The sequence below is a fragment of the Mastigoproctus giganteus genome, chromosome 5 (assembly GCF_048544385.1).
Source record: "Mastigoproctus giganteus isolate SK-2022 chromosome 5, ASM4854438v1, whole genome shotgun sequence".
NCBI classification, from domain to species: domain Eukaryota; kingdom Metazoa; phylum Arthropoda; class Arachnida; order Uropygi; family Thelyphonidae; genus Mastigoproctus; species Mastigoproctus giganteus.
Window position 1 is genome coordinate 101,723,151 of NC_143579.1, and position 22,427 is coordinate 101,745,577.

At 36.6% G+C, this 22,427-nt stretch overlaps 1 protein-coding gene across 1 annotated transcript in view; it reads right to left on the minus strand.

The window, feature by feature from the left end:
• Hpr1 (THO complex 1-like protein Hpr1) overlaps positions 1-22,427 on the minus strand; it is a 384,568-nt gene that overhangs the window by 215,433 nt on the left and 146,708 nt on the right. The window contains exon 9 of the mRNA XM_090373371.1: positions 4,346-4,454. Within this exon, the coding sequence (XP_090229497.1) occupies positions 4,346-4,454 (109 nt within the window). The remainder of the gene's footprint in view (positions 1-4,345; positions 4,455-22,427) is intronic.

Below are 22,427 nucleotides of genomic sequence, written 5' to 3' on the forward strand. Positions count from 1 at the left end.
ATAAGAGTATTGTCGGTGGTTAAGTATTCACGTAGGGCTTCTAAGGTGAAAGGTATATGTACATTGGTGTATAGTGATACAACATCGAAGGATGCTAAAATGTCATCGTCAGTGATTATGGTAGTATCAATTTTCTCAAAAGCTTGGTTGGTGTTACTGATTTTAAATTTAGAAAACCTGGTAAGGGAGGGGGATATGATTTTAACTAGAAAGGAAGATAAGTTTGCAAAGGCGGATTTACTGAAAGAAGTTATCAGTCTTAGAGGGTGGCCTGGTTTATGTAGTTTGGTGATTCCAAACATATGGGGGAGAATATTATTTCGTATGCCAATCTGCTGTAAGGTATGTAGAATAATTTCTTTGTTAGCCCTAAGTTTTCTTAGGATATTTTTCAAGCTTATTTTTTTAGTTTAGATATATAAGAATTATTGATTATATAAGTGTCTTGATCTGCAAGGATTTGTTCCATTTTTTCTATGTAAGTAGCTTTATCTAAAATTACTATTGTATCTCCTTTGTCTGCTTTCTGGATAATAATGTCAGAGGTATTACTTAATTTATGTATAACGTTGAGCAGATTTGTTTGGTTATATTGGATTGAAGGGGGAGTTTTGAATTAATTACGGAGTTAGTTTGAGGTAAAATACGCCATTTGTCTGGATGATGTTCAAGTTTTGTTTGAATTTTTATAATGCATTCTTTTATGGGATATTGCTGGCTTTTTATAGCAAAATTGAAACCATGTTCTAATCATGCAAAAATTGAAACCTGCGAGTTCAGTTTTATTGGACTAAATTTTTGAATTTAGTCCAATAAAACAGTACTTTAAGACATACTATAACTTCTAAATTGGCTTTATATTTTAAATTTGAAATGGATTTATTATTAATTGGGTTTAAATGAACTTCTAAATTATTTGGAGACTTTTGGCTACAGTCTCAGTCTTGTCATCTTTACTTTTCCACTCCCTGTTGATTAAATTTTTATGTTAATTTTTCACTCTACAGTTTTGCCATGCTACTGGCATATGTATTAATTTGATTTTTATATTAATTATTGATTATTTATATATATATATATATATATATATATAATATTTTTAACCAGTCATTTTTAGGTTTTTTTCAATGTGATAGATAAACTTGCCTGTTAATGTGGCATTAATGCTATTGCCGGTTTAACAATTATACATTATACGCTGATTGTATTGTGCATAAATTTTATTTGATTTATGGTTTTTATTTAGAGCGGGAGGCATTTCAGTCATTAAGGCCTGACTGTCTGCCTATCAATTGGTGTGCTAGCAGTGGTCAGTTAGCCTATTAATAAGCTAACCGACTATATATATATAATATTGTAAGTAGAACGCGTAGATTAGATTTAATTGGTTTAAGTCTAATGAAAATACGGTATACACTGGGAGCAATATATGGAATAAAAAAGAGGAAGAAATGGACTGGAGATTAATCGCTTTTTCACTTCTTATTTTAACCTCCAGTCCATTTATTCTATTTTAGTCGCTTTTTCACTTCTTATTTTAACTCCAGTCCATTTCTTCCTCTTTTTCATTCCATATATCACTCCCAGTGTATACCGTATTTTCATTAGACTTAAACCAATTAAATCTAATCTACGCGTTCTACTTACAATATTATATACACGATGATTCACTACTAGTGCGACAAACTTGCAGGAGGTGTAGGGGGCACAAAGGCGAATCGGAATCACATAGCACTGCAGGGTCCGAAATGCCTTCGTCATGCGGTAGAGGACGTTGAACGGGAGGTCGCGTGAACAGCGATCCCGCTGGAAGTCAGCATTTGCGAACCGGTTTCCAAGGCAGTAAGATGGACGAGTATTCAAACGTTGAACTGGCCGACATGCACCTCGCACATGGAGCTGCGGACTGTAATGGGCACGCCGCTCTGCGCTTGTACCAGGAACATTTCCCGCACAGGTGTGCTCCTCATTATACGATTTTCGCACGTGTGCAGAGAAGGTTATGTGAGACTGGTTGTTTCACGAGTGGTACCATGAATCGAGAGCGAACGACGAGACAATGAGGAGAATGTCCTATGTCTTGCAGAAGGCAATCCGAGTACGAGTACTCAAGCGATAGGCCAACGATTGGGTATTTCCCAATGCACTGTATGGAGGATACTGTCAATAAACCAAATGAGTTCACACCATCTGCAATGCGTCCAATCATTGGAGCCTGCGGATTATCCACTCCGGAGGACTTTTGCTACTTGGTTTCTTCAACAGAAATGGTTTGCAAATGCTGACTTCCAGCGAGATCGCTGTTCATGCGACCTCCCGTTCAATGTCCTCTACCGCATGACGAAGGCATTTTGGACCCTGCAATGCTATGTGATTCTGATTTGTCTTTGTGTCCCCTACACCTCCTGTAAGTTTGTCGCAATGGTAGTGAATCACCCTGTATATACACATTATGGCCATAGGGTACGTTTTGCTAATGCAATGTCCCTGGTCCATAAGCTATATTACTTAGCTTCTTAGTACCATTATTCGTTACTATATGTATATATATATAAAATATAGAAAATTAATAAATAACTTATGTAAAGTTAACCAAACAAGAACTAATTAATGCCATCTATACATATCTAGATAGAACATTACATCAGTCTTATTATATATATATTTTTTGTATAGTTTAAGTACAATTAGTAAAATAGGTAAGATATATTTCATATAGGATAAGCTGGTAGCTACTTAACCCTATAATAGCCATAACTGGTCCACGAGGCCAAACCTAGTAAAGGATGATCATTAGTCAAAGTAAAAGTAAAAATAAAACAATTAATAAACATAATAATAATATATATCAAGTCTATTATATGTAATAGGACACATTGAAAGGGACTTTATCGAGGGCTAACCCTTTCAATATGTCCCCTACAATTAACCCGGCTATCAGTTAGCCGGGTTAATTGTAGGGGACATATTGAAAGGGTTAGCCCTCGATAAAGTCCCTTTCAATGTGTCCTATTACATATAATAGACTTGATATATATTATTATTATGTTTATTAATTGTTTTATTTTTACTTTTACTTTGACTAATGATCATCCTTTACTAGGTTTGGCCTCGTGGACCAGTTATGGCTATTATAGGGTTAAGTAGCTACCAGCTTATCCTATATGAAATATATCTTACCTATTTTACTAATTGTACTTAAACTATACAAAAAAAAAAAAAATATATATATATATATATATGTGTTTGTATATATAATATATATGAATATAATAGTGATTGTGTGCCGCAAAATTTTAGTGTCTTGAAAACTGTGCTGCAACAACGAAAAGGTTGAGAAACACTACTGAGTTAAACAAAAGGAAAGAGTCAATGCTGTTTCATACCATGATAAGGAAGAGCTAAAAACATTATGAAAGTTGACTGTGCCAAAATTCTACAATGGTGATTGTTACATTTGTAATGTGAATGTAATTGGGTTCTCAGTAAAGAATAAATATTAATATCACGGAGTAGCAGAGATTACACTGCTACCATGATATCAATGGAGCTTTTAAAGAATTGTCACAAGTACGCATTAAATGTGAATGGTGTCTCTTCATTGACTCCTGAGAGCAAATCTCCGAAAGCCGTTCTTTCCCTTCAAGCCATAGATCCCCATTGCCCACTGTGTTTATCTAAAGGAGACATACTATAACATGACGACACTCAAAGCAATTCCATACGGCATGCACCCATGTAAATAAATATATGTTAGTACACTACTGTTAGATGTATGTTAACTGGCAAAGGAGGAGGATTCACAAAATAGTGTTGTCTTCTATGCCTATGGGACAGCTGTTCTCCCAAAGACCATTTACATATGTGACTAGCTTCAAAGAAGCATACATGAGCCAGAAACAAGCAGTGTTACGTATATTCCATTAGTGGATCCAATGAAGATTTTTCCTTCCATCGCTCCACATTAAATTTGGCCAAATGAAGAGTTTTGTGAAAGTTATGGATAAAATGCATTCAAATAGATTTCATTACCACAACATTCCAGACAAACCGTAACAAAGGAAATAATCCACACAACATTTTAAATTGTACATATTTTTTTACAATATTGTAGCATGTCATTTTAACTACATGTTAAAACATGCACGCACGCAAGCACGCACACATGTGCACACACACACAATATTTATTTGTATGACACAACCACTTTAGGTATCTTATAGCATAGCACAGTATAGTATTTTAAATATATCTGTAACACCTATTTTTCTGAATGTGTATAAATAAAATATTTCACTTATATCATAGCTAACATACATCTTATTTATATCATATAAAATCTTACTGTTACAAAGTGTCTCCAATTAACTTTGTTGTAGCAATGGTTAGGTTGCCTAAAGAATTCCTGAAGAGACCAAAATTTCCGATACAAATTGTAATCCATTGTGATAGGGCTAAAAAAAAAAAAAAATTTTTTTTCAATGAATGTTATATAATAAATATTTATGTAAGCAATATTTGTTTTAAATACAGTAAACCCTTGATTTAATGGACTAATATGGGAGAAGGGGTGTCCACTAATGCCGAAAGTCCATTAAATCAAATGTAACTTGGGGAGGCATTTTTATTGTTCTTAATGTAAAAAAAAAAAAAAAAAAGCTTTAATACAATATAGAGCACTATACAATATAAAATTATTAAATTATAATAAAGAATATGCTATTGCAAATATAAAATGTTGCAATTTGGCCTTTGATTTACGAATATCAGAAACTGTGTTTTTTTTTTATGCTGTAAATGTCACAAACACGTGCTACTGAGATGCCTTGTTCTAATTTCTGTGCCACATTTAAGTTCACTTTCTTTTCTTTTAACTTTCTTTTAACTCCTCTATCACTTGATGCCATTTTAAATTGTAAGGATTGCAAAATTATTTAATAAACAAAGTCACAATTCAGAAATCACAGAAACACTCTTTATACAACCTGACCGCACAATAGCTTGAGGCAGACTGAGACCGAAACAAAGCGAGTCAGTAGATCTGCAATTTAGTGTCCCGAGTCGCATTCGGCTTGCAAGTCACCACCTGCTCATATCCGTTATCTGTAATCTTGGAAAATAGCTATTTGAACATGTTTTCAGAAAGAATAAAAAAACAACTTCCTGAATTTGATTATAAAAATAAAAGTAAGTAATTATCAAAACAATAATGTAAATAGGTAATTATTATTAATTTTTAATTAATAATAACACTGAAGTTTTGTACAGCCTAAAAAAAAATAATATGGTCGAGATAATAATACATTACTGTGTTGTTATTTGTCTGGTCCATTAAATCCGAAATCTGTTATATCGGGGTCCGTTAAATCGAGGGTTTACTGTACTTCCTTACCGGTACTAACTTCATTTATTCTGTAATACATTTTTAATATTATTTAAGTATAATTCTTTAGATCAGGGATGCGAAATTTCTAATTTAGTCATCCAGGCAACCAGTTGCCTGGATGACTAAACAATTTACACAGGTGCCTAAATATAAACTGCATCTGGAAACACTAAGGAATTATTATTATTATTATTTTTTTTTTTTTTTCAACACTAGAGTGAGATATACTGGAAAATAACACACATATTTTAATAATGAAATACACATTTAAATTGTAGTTTAGTAAATTCATTGTGCATATAAAATTAGTTTAAAAACTGCACTTCTATTAGCATTAGAAATGGAACATTTCAAATACCAATTAAGGGACAACTCCATCAACATTTGAATTCACCCTAAATTAAATGACACTGGTATTGAGGCTGTTTGAGATCTTAGCTTGATCAAAGTTATTGATGCAATAAGATCCCAGTCAACAGTAATACAGAAATTATATTTCTCCTTGCCTTGTTAAAATTAAAGAAGAATTTTTATTTTCCTCAGCCAAATCCAGATCACTCTTAACATTTCTCTTTATCCCTATCTTTATTCTTTATCCCAATCATTCTTAAGAGTATTAATCTTGACTTTCCCCCTCTTACTTTGTCCTAACCCCAGAGGCTCACATCTGGTGAGTATGGGCTTGGCAAACCCAGGGTCCTGAGCTGGATATCATCATCCTTCTCTTTCTTGGTGATTCCTCTCTTTCTCAGGGTAACACGGGAAATTTTTTAGCTGGTGCAGCATAAGCCTCAGGCTTCCTTGCATCATATGGCTATTAATAATAATAATAAATCGGGAGATCTACTGCACGATGAACACAATGATCCAACTGAACTTTCTTCCTCACCATAGCATTTCCACCTTTGATGACATGTTTTGATGGTGTAAAAATTCTTCAGTTAAAATTAAAGATAGGGAATGACACTGAAGCGAGTATCTTGTTGTCGTGTTCAAAATAAATTAGAAACAAAAACATGAATTTTAATTCTGATGTCCAAAAACATGACTTCTTTTGGGGGAGAGAAACTGCCTCTTGCAGAAGGTGATTTCGGAGGAGGTAACGTCCATGCTATTGCTAAAGAGAAATATGACTGCTGGAAAACACTGGTGAAAACAGCAGGAAATGGTTTATAAAATTTGTACTGGCAAATTCAGAGCAGCTGCTGATGTTATTCTACTGGCAAAGCACTCCACTGAGATGTGTAATTCAGAAGATTCCATGAATACAATCTTAGATCATCTTATAGGTAATAATGTGACTGATAACCCATGTGTTAATCTAGAACAGGAGTGGCCAACTTAATTTGTGATGCGATCTACTTTTTTCCTTCAAAATGTGCTGCAATCTACCATCTCAAAAATTTCATTGCACAAGGTGCACAAATTGAGGGATGACTGTATATTTTAAAATTCATCATGATCAACCAAAATTAGATCCGCGATCAACTCGTTGGCCACCCCTGATCTAGAACATCATATGCATGCTTTGAATGAGTCTTATGGTAATGACAATAAAGAATTACCCTTTACCCATGATGAACTTCTCACCTTTGTTAAATCTGTTAAAAATAACCAATGTCCAGGTATGGACCTACTGAAGGGAGAGGTAATCAAAAAGTTCTCTAATCTTTATTCAAACGAATTGTTACAAATTTTTAATTTGTCTAATAGATGGTGTATTTCCGTTTCCCTGGAAAGATGCACTGTTCAAGATTATCTTAAAATCTCCAAACTAAGCCAACGAGTTCACTTGCTTCATATAGACCTATTGCATTTCTTCCTGGTCTCGGTAAAGCTTATGAGAAGCTTTTAGTTATGCAGATTACTATCTACCAAAGAAGTAATATTGGCCTTACTAACAAACAATATGGTTTCACTCCTGTACTGAGGATGCAATGCACTCTTTAGCTTGTAATGTTTGGGAATCGAATTATAAATATACCTTGGTAATTTTTGTAGACTTTGATTCCATTAGTTGGGACAGTGTATTGATGATGTTGTGCATGGCTAAATGTTCTTTTAATATTTTCTCCATAATTAAAGATTACCTTAGGGATTGCAAAGTTAACAGTTAAGTTGAATTTTGGATCAATTATGCGTTGTGTGACTATCTGCAGGGATCTGTCTTTGGCCCTTTAATGTGGAACTTGGGTTTGGAAGATTGGCTCGAGAGCAAATTTGACCACTCGCACACAATATCTTATGCAGATGATATGGTAATACTTGTGCATGGAAATTCCGGAAAGGAGCTTGAAATCAGAAATGACTGCATATTGAAAGAATTATGCAAATGGCGCAATTACATGGGTTGACAATTTCAATGTCCAAAACTAAAATCATGATGTTGAAGGGTAAATTAGCTATTAATAGACCTCACTCTTGTAAGGTTCAGTGATATTTCCTTACAGCAGGTGCTAATGATTAAATAATTGGGAATATGTATTACTAGTAGCTTGAACTTCATCTCGTAATATTAACTATAAGCTTGCTTTCTTGCATCATTTGCCACTGCTAATGCTAATGAAAATATCAGAGAAAGTGAAGAAATTTATTGCAATGATCTCAAGAATAATGCAGGTGGAATGGGGGATAAGGGGAAAGCACTCCATTTGATTTATGATTGTATTTTTCTGCTGATTGTTATGTATGATGCATCAGTCTGGGTTGGCCATGCAATCAAGGCAAGTGATACCAGAAAGCTTTACTCTATACATCGAGTTATGTTACTCAAAATGGTTATGGCCTGCAAAACGGTTTCCACAGAAGCTTTTGCAAGTGTTAGCTGGCAAGATGCCACTTTTTTTTTGGTAGTTGTTGGCGCTTCTGTGGCCATAATGCACCTCCCAAGGTTTTTGCAGTACTTTGATCCAAGCCCGAGGCGGGATTCGAACCCGCGACCTTTAGGTTGCCAGGCAGGCACTTTACCCACCCGGCTAGCCCGGTCGGCAAGATGCCACTTGATTTACAGTTAGTATTTAGAGGCCTATCCTTTTATTTGAGAAGAGGTATAAAATCTGAGTTGGTGGGCATCGATATTAACACTTCATATGACTTAAGAAATGAAATGAAGAGGATTAGGGAGCTCCTTTTACAAAAATGGCAATGCAAATGGAATTGTTCAGAAAAAGGTAGAATACATTCAAATTTTTCCCTCAAGTTAATGGTGTAAATTATACTAAACTGATCTGGTTAGTACCTAATCTACATTGTACATTATTATTAACAGGTCACAGATCATTTTCTGCTAAACTGAACTGTAGGAAGACGCAACTGTACGTGTGGTGATCTAGAAACATGGAAACACGTTGCTTTTAACTGTCTGGAATATGCTGATTTACATTTGGATTTACTAAATAATGTTGATAATGTAACTCATCTGGTAGATGGGATTGAGCCATTACTTATTATAACAAGGGAAAATTTTATTGCCTTTCAAAATTTTGCAAATTCAGTTTTTGTGAGAAGGAATATTCTTTTGCAATTAGAAGGGCTAAGATTGAATAATGGATGAATTTGTGGACTGTAGCCTTTTATTTACATGGAATAGTATTTTAGTATGCTATTAAAATAGCATACTATAATACTGAATAGTATCATGTAAAAAATTTTGGACTAAAAACTCATCAGGGATTCAAGATTATCCCAGAAATTTGTCAAGTGCTATCAATAATAACCCAATAATTTATATCTAACCTTCATATCTGATTGTATCAAAACAATCAAGGGTGAAGGTAAAGAAAGCCTGCACAAGAAGCATGCAAGAGTTCGATGAAATTTACCGGTAAAAGTACTTTGCCATAATGGCATTTGTATGGTTACTCGCTCAGTAACTTTGCCATAATGGCATTTCAAGGGTAGAAATTGAATCCCATGGGATATTGAAACCCTCCCGAAGTGGAGGGGGTAACCTGACGGTGGGTGTTATCGGTCAAGGGTAGAAATTGAATCCCATGGGATATTGAAACCCTCCCGAAGTGGAGGGGGTAGCCTGACCTTTTTTCTTTAGAATCACTGGTGGACTAGTGGATAAACTGATTATTAAGAAAGGGGAAAAAAAAAAAAAAAAGAAAAGAAAGGGGCAAAGGAAGGCCACACGAAAAGCACAGGAAACTTCGAAAAAGTTTACGGGTGAAACTACGTTACGAACATTTTTTATGACGCCAGAACTTCCAATATGACTCCGTTAATGATTCTAAAGAAAAAAGGTCAGATTACCCCCCCCCCCAATTCAGGAGGGTTTCAAGCTCCCGTGGGATTCAACTCCTACCTCCAGACCAATAAAACCCACCGCCTGTTTACCGATGAGCAACAATACAAATGCCATTACAGCAAAGTACTTTTACCGGTAAATTTAATCGAACTTTTGCATGCTTCTCGTGCAAGCTTTCTTTACCTTAGCCCAATCAAGTCTCTTTCCTTGTTTACATCTTTCAGCTCTAATCTACCTAATTAATAAATTATTATTAGGTTATTATTTCCCAAAAGGAGAACCTTACATTTGCCAACATTAAAGCTTTCAATGACCCTTAATGGTTAACGGTCTGGCTCAACTTCTTCAGAATGAAGAAGCCTAACTACTTTATTCAAAAGATGAGAAACAAGAGGTCAACCAGAGAACATTGAAAAGTCTTGATTATAACTCTGGCTCACTCTGAAGAATGATCATTTATAACAACCTTCTGCATTCTGTACTTCAGAATGCAGAAGGTTTCCTAAATCCACCTCAGGATCTTGCCCACGACCTCAAAAAACTCCAGCCTTTGCTAAAGTCCAAGTATAAAATGTTAAAACCATTTCTCACATCCAACCATTGTCCGACCACATCACAGCAGCCTATCAGGTTCATCAAACACAATCTTCCCTTTACAAAACCATGCTATGACCCATTTAGGCTGTTATACTTCTGAAGATCTTGTAATGCATCACTTACTATAGACTCTACAATCCTTCCTTGACACTGAAGGTAAATTAGTTTATAGTTACTTATCTGATCCTTAGTCCTCCCCATCCCTCTGTGTGCTAGGAGACATCTATCCAGTCCAAAGGGATTACCCCTGAATCTACTAATGACCTCACAATTAGCCTTAAAGGTTAATATAAGATATATATCACATATCTTATGGCACTCTTGATCCCTGAGGCTTGTCACAGACATTTTTCCAAATATGATAGCTAGGGCTTGCTACTATAAATCTATAAATGCTCATGAAAATCTATAAATGTCCACTAGTGGACCAAATTAAGGAAAGTCTAGTCATTCTGCAACAACCAAATCCTCTACTGCACCTTCATGATGGTGGAATTGTTAGTAACCCTGAGTATACCTGCCATGCACACCTTCTGAAACACTGCACCTATGCTGGAGGTGGTTACACAAGTGTGAATCAATATAAGCAGGAGTCAAATGGCAGTGGTGTCCACATCACACAGAAGAATACTGATATTTTGTGTCACCAGGCAAATACGAGGTAGTAGATGATTTCTCATCACACCACTTTTTTTTATTGGAGGGCTTGAAATTGCAAAACCTGTTTAGTCTCCAGAACAAAAATTTGGCAATCTCACCTCTTCCATCATGCAGTAAGACTAACGTCGTTTGAGGTTACGATGGGTATCATGACAAGACCCAACATTCTTTACATTTCAAGGACACAGCTCTAAAATGTTTTTCACAAGTCAACCACCAGATAGTCCACTGGACCAAACCGGCTGGTATCTCCCAAGGAGACTTCCACATTAGCTAGTGCAGCATTTCCTAAACTTTTTTAGTCACGGAACACTTTTCATCTCACAATATATTTACGGAACACTTAGGAAACAAAAGTTTACCGTGAGCCAAATAACTGTTTATATTTTATTACATATGATGCACTGTGCATCTTCAGGAGCATCTTCATTTCCAACACATGTAAAGCCGAAATTCAAATAACTGCCATCATACTTTCATTTTGATCTTTTTTTTAGTTGGTTCCTGTTTTTTTTCACTACAGAATTTTGGAAACAAAAGGCTGCGATTGTTCATTTGAAGTCTGACAATATTGTGTTCATTTTCATCGACCACAGTTGCAATACTAGAAGTACTTTGCTTCTCATGTTAAAGTTCCTTTTTTTTCAACCACAAATCCGTCGTCACATATTTTAATAATAATATTTTGAAATACTCATAATTATCAAAAAAAATTTATACAAGGAAGTAAGTTTAGTTATGATATTGGTTCACTTCCCCTTCTCCTTCAACCTGGGCACTCTAGGCTAAATTGCATACAAATGTCATATTAGACCTCTACATTGCTACTTTTTCCATAGATGTCATTATCTCTACGCATCTTTATGCAAAAGCCCACCAAAATAAAGTGCTCCGTGGTCTATTTGATTATTAGTCTATGCCAGTATATTAATAATCGAAAAAAAATAATAATAATAAAAATAATGTTAAAAATTATAATGATACAAAAGTGGTGTACACCACAAGTGTGCAAAATCTATTTATTTTATTTTATTTCTTTAATTATTAATTATGATTTTTCATGGAACACTTGTTCACATCTCATGGAACACAGTTTGGGAAACACTGAGCTAGTGTACAATATTGTTTCCTCTACTCTGCCAGGTATTGACTAGAGTGAGTTTGGGCAGTATATGTGGGATGCAATGTTGAGGCTAGCTAATCAATTAGTTGGATATATTCTTGCCGTATGTAGACTGTATCCAAAAAAATTTCATACTTCTCCCCCACCGCTTTTTACTTATCTACTGAATACATCATGAATAGTAAACTTAAGAAGAAACTTAAGTGAGAGAAAAAACTTAACTGAGAAAAAATCTGAGCCTCCCAAAAATTTCCTTATTCATTTCACTTTCACAAATATACATAAACCACATTTCCAATACTAATTATGTCCATTTCCACCAACAATCTGCCAAGTGTCACTTACTATTTTTCTAGCCTCAATTATCAGTTGCTTTAAATCAGCGTTTCCCAAATGGGGTCCACAGAAGCTTTGAGGGGGTCCACAAGAAAAAAATTGTATTTCGGGGGTCCATAATATGAGCTAAGGGGTTCATGATAAAATATTATAAATAAAATAATTTGTTAAATAAAAATAATAATAATAAAATAAACTAATGTCACATAAAAGTCCAGAAATTTGGAGTAAGAAGATACTCGTATTTTCTGGAACCTTCTTTAGTTGACGCAAAAAAAAATTTCTTTCCATAGAAAATTCTCGAAGAAGAAAACATTATTTAAGCACCAACTAATCTAGAAAGAGTCAGTCAGTCATTTCATTCTATAGTGAGTAATCGGCATCGTCGTGGTGAAATCTATTGTTTGTGTTATTGAACATTATTGTTCTAGTGAACTATATTTCCATTAGTACCTACAAGCATTTCCAACATTAAATATTTGAGGTTAATAATATTATTATTGTTTTCAGATTACCCATGGCTCATGCAAAGAAGAAAACAAGACAATATTTGACAGAATGCCTGTCATATGGTTTTACTGAATCACCAGAGAATATCACAAAACCAATGTGTCTTATATGTATGACTGTGCTGTCTAATGATAGCATGAAGCCAAGTAAGCTTTGTCACCATTTGGATGCAAGGCATAGCGAAAATAAAAATAAATCAGTGGAGTATTTCCGAAAACTATAAGACAATTTTCAAGGAAGAAACAAACTGGATCAGATTTTTAGTAAACAAGCAAGCAATAAAGATAGAGGTTTATTATCATCATATGAAATCAGCAAAATAATAGCAAAATCTGGAAAGCCACATGGCATTTGTGAAACTGTCATCTTGCCTTCGATATCAGTTGTAATTTCAACAATGTTAAACAAAAATGCACGTGAAATTACCGATAACCTTCCTTTGAGCAATAACACAATATCCAGACGCATTGATGAAATGTCTGAAGATGTAGAAAATCAGTTATTGCCCAATTACGAGTGAAACAGTTTGCAATGCAACTCGATGAATCAACTTTGATGGGCAATGAAGAACTTTTATTGGCATATGTAAGATATATGGATGATAATCAACTCAGAGAGGAAATGCTTTTTGCAAGATTCCTCAAAACAGCTACTATAGCTACTAAAGGTGAAGCAATATTTAAGGAAGTCCAGTCTTATTTTAGAGAAAAAAATATTCCACTCAAAAATTTAATGGCTTGTGCTACTGATGGCGCTCCTTCCATGGTTGGTAGGTACAGAGGGTTTATCAGTCATTTAAAAAATGCATTGCCAAAAGTATTTTGCATACATTGCGTGATTTACCGCCAACATCTGGTGGTGAAGAGATTGAGTGGATGTCTTCATGAAGCCTTAACTCTTGTAATAAAAGCTGTCAACCTCATTAAGGTTAATGCTCTTCAAGATTGTCTCTTTCGCAAATTTTGTGATGAAATGAAGGATTTGACCGTCTTGTACTGCATACAGAGGTGCGATGGTTGTCTAAAGGCAATTGTCTTCGTCGTCCTTTGGGACAGTATTGTATCATTTCTAAACGAAGAGGAGATTGGAAAACAGTAGGTTGCCATGAAAACAAACAGACATATTTTACCTCTCACATGTGTTTGAAAAACTGAATTCTCTTAATAAGCTGCAGCAAGGACATAACTGTGATTTAATATCTAGCAAAGAAGCCATTAATGCATTCCTAGGAAAACTTAAATTGTACAGTCTTAATATCTCACACCGTGCGTTTGACCAGTTTCCAAACCTTGCTTCAGTTAGCAATGATTTAAAAGATGATGATTGTGTTGTGTATGTTGATCATTTAAAAAAAATTTATGAAGAAATGCAAGTTCAGTTCAAGGACCTACTATAACTGAACATCCCAGATTGGGTGCTGATTCCATTTGAGGTAAATGTTGCTGATGTTGAAATTGATTTACAAGAGGAACTTGTTGAATTGCGCTCTGATGACAGTCCGAAGTCTATTCAAAAAAGGAAAGCATGATGTATGGAAGAATAGTGACATTGCATGTAAATATTCGCTTTTATGGGAGAAAGCTAAAATGTATGTCATTGTTTTCCTATCATCTTATCTTGTGGAATCTGGCTTTAGTCGTGTAACACAATTGTTAACAAAAAATCGTAATCGCCTTGATATAGTAAAAAAGGTGATCTTCGTCTGACTCTCACAAAATTGGAGCCAGATATTAAAATGCTAATATCAAAACATCAGCCACATGGATCTCATTAGTACAGCCTATTTAATGGGATCCTATTTAATAGCCTTAGGAATAAATTTATATATGTTGTTTGAAATAGTATTTTTTTTTTAATTTTTTTTTTACTAATTCTGTCATTACAAGTAAAAATATGTTTCAGTTTTATCAATTAAAATTTTCAAAATTTGTAATTTACATTATATTGGAATTGTTTAATTATTAGCTTTTACTAACCTACAAATAAATGTTTCATTTAGGAATATTACATATGCGTATATGGGGGTCCATATATGGGGTTAGGACTCAGGGAGTCCACAAGCAAGAAAGGTTGGGAACCCTTACTTTAAATGCTATTCCATTCATTTCAAAGATGGTGGCTGTGCATATGTCTGCTCTGCTCTATTCCTTGACAGATTCCTAACTTGGAATCTTCTCTTTCTGATCACCTTGTCTCTCTCTCATTCTATCAAAACTGATGGTAGAGATATTTCAGGCCAGAGGTGATCAAAATTGCCAAAATTCATCTGTTGCTTCTATCATTTGCCCAACTCCACTAATCACTCACACCTCTGACTTCCTTTCTTTCAAACTGACTTTCTCCAGTCTAACTTTCCTAATAATGAGTTTTTTTCCTTGGTGATTTTAATGTTTATAACCCAACTGGTTAGGATTCCAAAGCTCTTTCAAAATTCAAAAACAAGCTGTCTGAGTACTAATGACCTCAGACAACTTGTTTATTTACTTACCAACATACCAGACAACTTGTGCTCCTGAGTTTGCTCCTGTTTCTGTGTTACCTTTTTACAGTTTCTTATTCTACTGATTCCACTCTGCCTATAAATTTGCTCATATCCAATCAGTTCATAAATCTCCCCATCCAATTACTGTCCTAGTGAACTTATCTTTACACTTTCAAAAGCAACAGAGAAATCCATCAACTATCAACTTTTAAACTATCTCAAAAATTTTCCTCTGCTCAATGATAGCCAATAATAGATACCATCAGTGCCAATCCACTGGCAATAATGACAGCTTATGTTACTCATACTGGACAAATTCAATGGAAAAATTTCATGAAACTCAAGTAGCAACGCCTAACATTTCTAAGGCTTCTGACTGTGTTTAGCATAAACCAGTTCCCATCTGTTGACTGTTGACTATTTTTTGCAAATTGGGTATCTAATTTTCAGCAGAGTCTGCTGACGAGGCTACTAGTGACGGTCGTGTTCCAAACCGTCAAGTGGATTTTTCTTATTTATTGATTTGAAATTATTGTTTTTCTAAAACTTTTGATTTAAATTTAGTAGTATAACATTATTTTGTGATTTTTTGATTAATTTGGTGTATTTATTCTTTACTCGGCCTTGTAAAAGTATCGGTAAGGGTTTCCACGTGTTCGTAACTACCGCTAACGTTATTAACTTTCCCGCCATTGTGATACCGTACTAGATATACCGTAGGTTATATACCGTACTAGATAGCGTTAGTTGAACTTCGTTAGCAGTTAAATTGTACGTTTAAATAAATACATATAACGACTTAGATTACAAACGTAATATAATTAATAACATAACATAATTAATTAATAAATTAATAGAATCATGACTCAGACCAGAGCAGCAAAGCAAAAGGCTCAAGCTAATGGAAGTGCTGTGGCTCAGAGCAGAACTGAGGGGGGCAGTTGTCCTCTGACTCACAGCCTTATAAAATGCACTGTTTGCTTGATGTTTGCAGAGCAATCGGGTACGGGACATGATACTGCCAAGGGGGATGTCCTTGTGTGTGCGCGATGCAAGGAGTGTATTGATATCAGGCAACAACTCGGCGTTCTTTTGGGCCTATATGAGAGCTTGAAGGACAGGGTGGATGCCCTCGAAGAAACTAAATTGAGGGGCCCATCAGGCTCTCAGCTGCCCACATCAACGCCAGAGCTTGCACTTCGGCATCGCGTGACACAGAGACAACCCCCAAGGCAGAATGCGCTGGTCCCGAAGGAACTAGTAGTTGTTGGTGACTCTATTGTCAGGGAAACGGGGAACATGCTTTGTAAAAAAGATAGGTGGAACAGGACCAGGGTATGTCTGCCAGGGGCAAAGGTTGATGACGTTGTAGAGCGAATATCATCTTTTAAGGGCACAAAAGGTGATATAGTTGTACACGTTGGCACTAATAATATTAAGAGTAGGAGACCGGCAGAATTACTTAACAAGTACAGGTCACTGTTGAACAAAAGCCGAGAATTAGGGTTGAACAAAAGCCGAGAATTAGGGTTGAATTTGAAAGTGTCTGCAATTCTGCCCAGACACGATAGGAGGGAGTATATGATGAGAGCCTTGTCGATCAATTCGGCCCTGGAAAGATTGTGCAAGGCTCAAGGGGTAGAATTTTTTTCAGCCTGGACTGTACTTGTTAACAGGAGAGATTGCTTCTACAGGGATGGGATACACTTAAATAGAAAGGGTGCAAGAATATTTGCTGATGCTATCGAGGCAGTGTTAGGTGGGTCGGAAAACTGCTAGCTTGGGGGGAGACAAAGACCAATAGATTGACAGTAGCCACTGGCAGAGGTGAAAGAGATTCTTGCACTGCTTCTATTAGAATGAGCAGAAGCCTGAAAAACAAGATGCATGGTATTGAGGGGCCCATCAGGCTCTCAGCTGCCCACATCAACGCTGCACAATGGCTCCCAGCACAAGTAAACACATGGGTTGTGTTAGGGTAGCTAAGAATAGAAACAGGTGCAGGTATACTTGCGTGTACACCAATGCTAGGAGTTTAGTAAATAAATTTGATGAATTTGAGGTATTGCTCAAAACATCGAAGGCAGATATTGTTGGGATATCAGAGACGTGGTGTCACACAGATATAAGGGATGCGGAACTGCAATTTGGGGAGTACAACGTCTACAGAAAGGATAGACAGGATAGGAAGGGGGGAGGTGTTATGCTATTAGTTAAGAAACACATAAAAACCAAGGAAGTGACGCCAGTCGACATCACTGGACAGTGCAGTGTGGAGTCAGTTTGGTGTGACATAAACATTGGGAGATCAAAATTGAGAGTAGGAGTGTGCTATAGGCCTAATGACTCTGATGAGTATAATAAGGAACTGTACAGGGAAATAGAGTGGGCCAGTAAATCAGAGTGTCTTATAATGGGAGATTTTAATTTCCCAGATATTGACTGGAATTTGGGGGCTGGATACTCACACACTAGCAGGGCTTTTGTGGATTTATTGGATGATTGTTTTCTACATCAGCATGTTCGGGAGGCAACTAGAGGGAGTAATACTCTTGATTTGATTATCAGCAGTGATTCTTCATGCATTAAGAATCTGCAGATAAATGAACCACTAGGTGGCAGTGATCACAGTGTGCTGAAGTGGGATTTACTCAAAGAGGTAACTACCATTAGGGGTAAAGGGAAGGGTTATTGCTTCCGTAAAGGCGACTATGATGCACTGAGACAGTATTTAAATTCTATACAGTGGGACCAACTGATGATGTTACCAACAGCAAATTCAAAATGGGAAGCATTCAAAGAACTTATCTTGGAAGCTACTAGGCTTTACATACCAACTAAGAAATATTGTTCAAGGTTTAGGCCAAAATGGATGTCAGATGAACTAATGAGGCATATGGCAGAGAAGAAAAATGCATGGGATACTTACAAATTAACACATGACACAGAAGCCTATGATAGATACAAGTTGATATGCAACCAAGTTACAAAGGAGGTTAGGCAGGCGAAGGCAGATTACGAGAAATCCTTGGCAAGGGATGCAAAGAAAAACAGCAAAGAGTTCTTTACTTATGTAAACTCTAGAAGGAAAGGGATGAATCAGATTGGTCCACTTGATATTGATGGGTCAAGTGTTGATGATCCTGCTCAGGTGGCTAACAAACTAAATGAATATTTTGCATCGACATTCACACATGAGGAGTTATTCAGCGAGGGGAATGCCAGAGGTATATTCAACTCTAGCAGTAAGTTACAGAATCTTGAAATAACTGGGAGTAAAGTGGAGGAGAAACTGTTGAAGATAAACACAAGAAAGGCACCCAGGGTGGATGGGATCTATCCAGTTATATTAAAGGAGGCAGCAAAGGAAGTAAGCAAACCCTTAGCCATAATTATGAGAGCTTCCTTGGACTCAGGGGAGGTACCCATAGACTGGAAATGTGCAAATGTGACCCCAATTCACAAAGGAGGATCAAAGGCTGACACAAGTAATTATAGACCTGTGAGCTTGACTTCTGTTCCAGGAAAATTAATGGAGGGACTGGTTAAAGACGCACTGCAGGATCATTTAGACAAGACTTCAGTTATAGCTCAGACACAGCATGGTTTTGTTAAGGGGAAGTCTTGCCTGACCAACTTGATTGGATACTATGATGCAGTCACAAAAGAACTGGATGCAGGGAATAACTTTGATATTATATACTTGGATCTTAGAAAGGCTTTTGATACTGTTGCACATGGAAGACTGCTACACAAATTGGAGCAGTGTGACATTGGAGGCAAATTGCTGCTATGGATAAAGGGGTGGTTGAGGGGGAGAAGACAGAGTGGTAATCAATGGACACTGCTCATCGTGGACTGATGTTATTAGTGGAGTCCCTCAGGGCTCAGTGTTGGGTCCATTATTGTTTTCTGTATTTATAAATGATATTGATGATGGTATATCGGGATTAATGTCCAAGTTTGCAGACGATACAAAGGTTGGCAGGGTTGTCAAGGACACTACTGACACTATGCTTCTGCAACAGGATCTGGAAAGGTTGAGCAGATGGGCTGAGAGGTGGCAAATGAAGTTTAACATTGACAAATGTAAAGTACTACACATGGGAAACAGCAACCCCAGAGCAACGTATCAACTCTATGGTACAACACTGACAGTGGTAGAGAATGAAAGGGACTTGGGGGTGGTTGTGCAGGCAGATATGAAGTTCTCTGAGCAGTGCAGACGGGCTGCAAGAGTAGCTCATGGAGTATTGTCAACGATATACAGGAATTTTTCCAGCAGGGATAAGGAGGTGATTATTCCATTGTATAAGGCGATGGTCAGGCCACACCTAGAGTACTGTATACAGGTCTGGAGGCCTCATTTCAAGAAGGATGTAGAGCTGCTGGAACGAGTACAGAGAAGGGCAACAAGATTAGTGAATGGAACAAAGGGGTGCTCTTACGAAGAAAGGCTTAAGTTTTGCAAATTACAGTGTCTGGAGACTAGGCACCAGCGAGGTGATCTGATAGAGGTGTATAAAGCCTTGAATGGTTTAAGCATGCTCAATGCTGATGGGATTCTTCCTCTAGCTCAGAATAATCACCTGAGAGGGCATAAATTCAAATTGAGGAAAGACAGATGTAGGATAGACGTGCGGAAATTTGCCTTTAGTCAGCAGGTGGTTGGTTGGTGGAACAGACTTCCATCCCTTGTGGTGGAGGTTGATAGCCTAAATAAGTTTAAGGCTCAGCTGGACAGGTATTTTGAACGAACAGAGGGGTGAAGTGGAAGTGGTTTTTTTTTTTTTTTTTTTTTTTTTGGCTGATGCTGCATAAGCTTGCTTTCTTGCATCAAATGCCTCTACTAATGCTAATGCTAATTTTCTCTGCAGGTAATGAAAGATGGCTCTTCATCTAACTTCTCCACTAATGCTGGTGTTCCCAAGGTTCAATTCTTTCTTCCATTCTTTTCTTGTATATTAATGATCTTCCTTACACTGACTAGAAATCCTATTAATAAACAGGTTTTCTGATGAGAGCACAATACATTCCAGTTTGAGATACATTCCCAACAGAAAGAGCTTCAACTTATTATGACATTTATATCACTTCTTTTCTGTTTTTGTGAATATCATTGGGGCAATCATTTGTCTAATTAGGCCTCAAGAAGTTGAACTTGCTGGAAAATCATGGTGTTCATTAATTGGACTTGGTTGCTAAAATTTGATTTGAAATGTTTTCTAAACAGTGTAGAGCTGTTAGTAATAACATACCTTTACTGCCACATTGCTTAAATTGAATTCATGCAATTATCACTCATGTAGGACTGTATCAAAATATTTACTAAAATCTAAATAAATGATGTCATAGTTATTCCTTTCATCCAATTCTTTATTGACTACCTCATGGATGCTAATGAGATTAATCTGATGTGATGCGCCTTTAACAAAGCTATGCTTTGATTTCCTTATAATCCCATATCTATCCAGGTGATCTTGCTGTGCTCCACTTGGACCAATGTGAAGTTCCTCAGGGTTCAGTACTCGGCCTCTTACCATTTTCAATACTGATGAAGAAATATCAAGCTTATGGTCTAAGTTTACAGATGACACAAAGGTTGGCAGGGTGGTTAATGACAGGAATCAAGGTGCACTATTGCAACAAGACCTATAAAAATTAGGCAGATGGGCTGAGAAGTGACAATTCATATTTAACATTGATAAATGCAAGGTATTGCATATGGCCAATGATCTCTGAATTCTTGAATAAGATACCATCAGGCCACACTCAAGATGATGAATGAATGAGACTTGGGGTAGCTGTACAGCCCAACTTGAAGTTTTGTGAGCAATGAAGACAGGCTGCTAGGGAAAGCTCGTAGAGTTCTGTCAGTTATACACAGGAATTCCGCCAATAAGGAAAAGGGGTTGTTATCCCACTGCATAAACAATGGCTGCGTCTTGAGTATCATACAGTAGTCTGGAAGATTCATTTTCAGAAATATGATAAATGAATAACTGAGTGCAGAGAGCAACCAGATTAAAGACTTCAGTTCTGCAACTTAGCATTAGTAGAGGCATTTCATGTAAGAAAGCAAGCTTATTGCATAAGCTTGCTTTCAGCCAAAAAAAAAAAATAAAATAAAATAAATAAATAAATAAAAAATAACCACTTCCACTTCACCCCTCTATTCGTTCGAAATACCTGTCCAGCTGAGCCTTAAACTTATTTAGGCTATCAACTTCCACGACAAGGGATGGAAGTCTGTTCCACTAATCAACCACCTGCTGGCTAAAGACAAATTTCTGCACGTCTAACCTACATCTGTCATTCCTCAATTTGAATTTATGCCCTCTCAGGTGATTATTCTGAGCAAGACAAAGAATCCCATCAGCATTGAGCATGCTCAAACCATTCAAGACTTTATACACCTCTATCAGATCACCTCGCTGATGCCTAGTCTCCAGACACTGTAATTTTCAAAATTTAAGCCTTTCTTCATAAGAGCACCCCTTCGTTCCATTCACTAATCTTGTTTCCCTTCTCTGTACTCGTTCCAGCAGCTCTACATCCTTCTTGAAATGAGGCCTCCAGATCTGTATACAGTACTCAAGGTGTGGCCTGACCATTGCCTTATACAAGGGAATAATCACCTCCTTATCCCTGCCAGAAAAATTCCTGTATATCATTGATAAGACACCATGAGCTACTCTTGCAGCCTGTCTGCACTGCTTAGAGAACTTCATATCTGCCTGCACAATTAACCCCAGGTCCTTTTCATTCTCTACCACTACCAGTATAGTACCACAGAGGTGGTACGCTGCTCTGGGGTTGCTGTTTCCCATATGTAGTACTTTACATTTGTCAATGTTAAACTTCATTTGCACCTCTCAGCCCATCTGCTCAACCTTTCCAGATCCTGTTGCAGCAGCATAGTGTCAGTAGTGTCCTTAACAACCCTGCCAAACTTTGTATCGTCTGCAAACTTGGACATTAAGCTTGAGATACCATCATCAATATTATTTATAAATATAGAAAACAATAATGGACCCAACACTGAACCCTGAGGGACTCCACTAATAACATGAGCCCACGA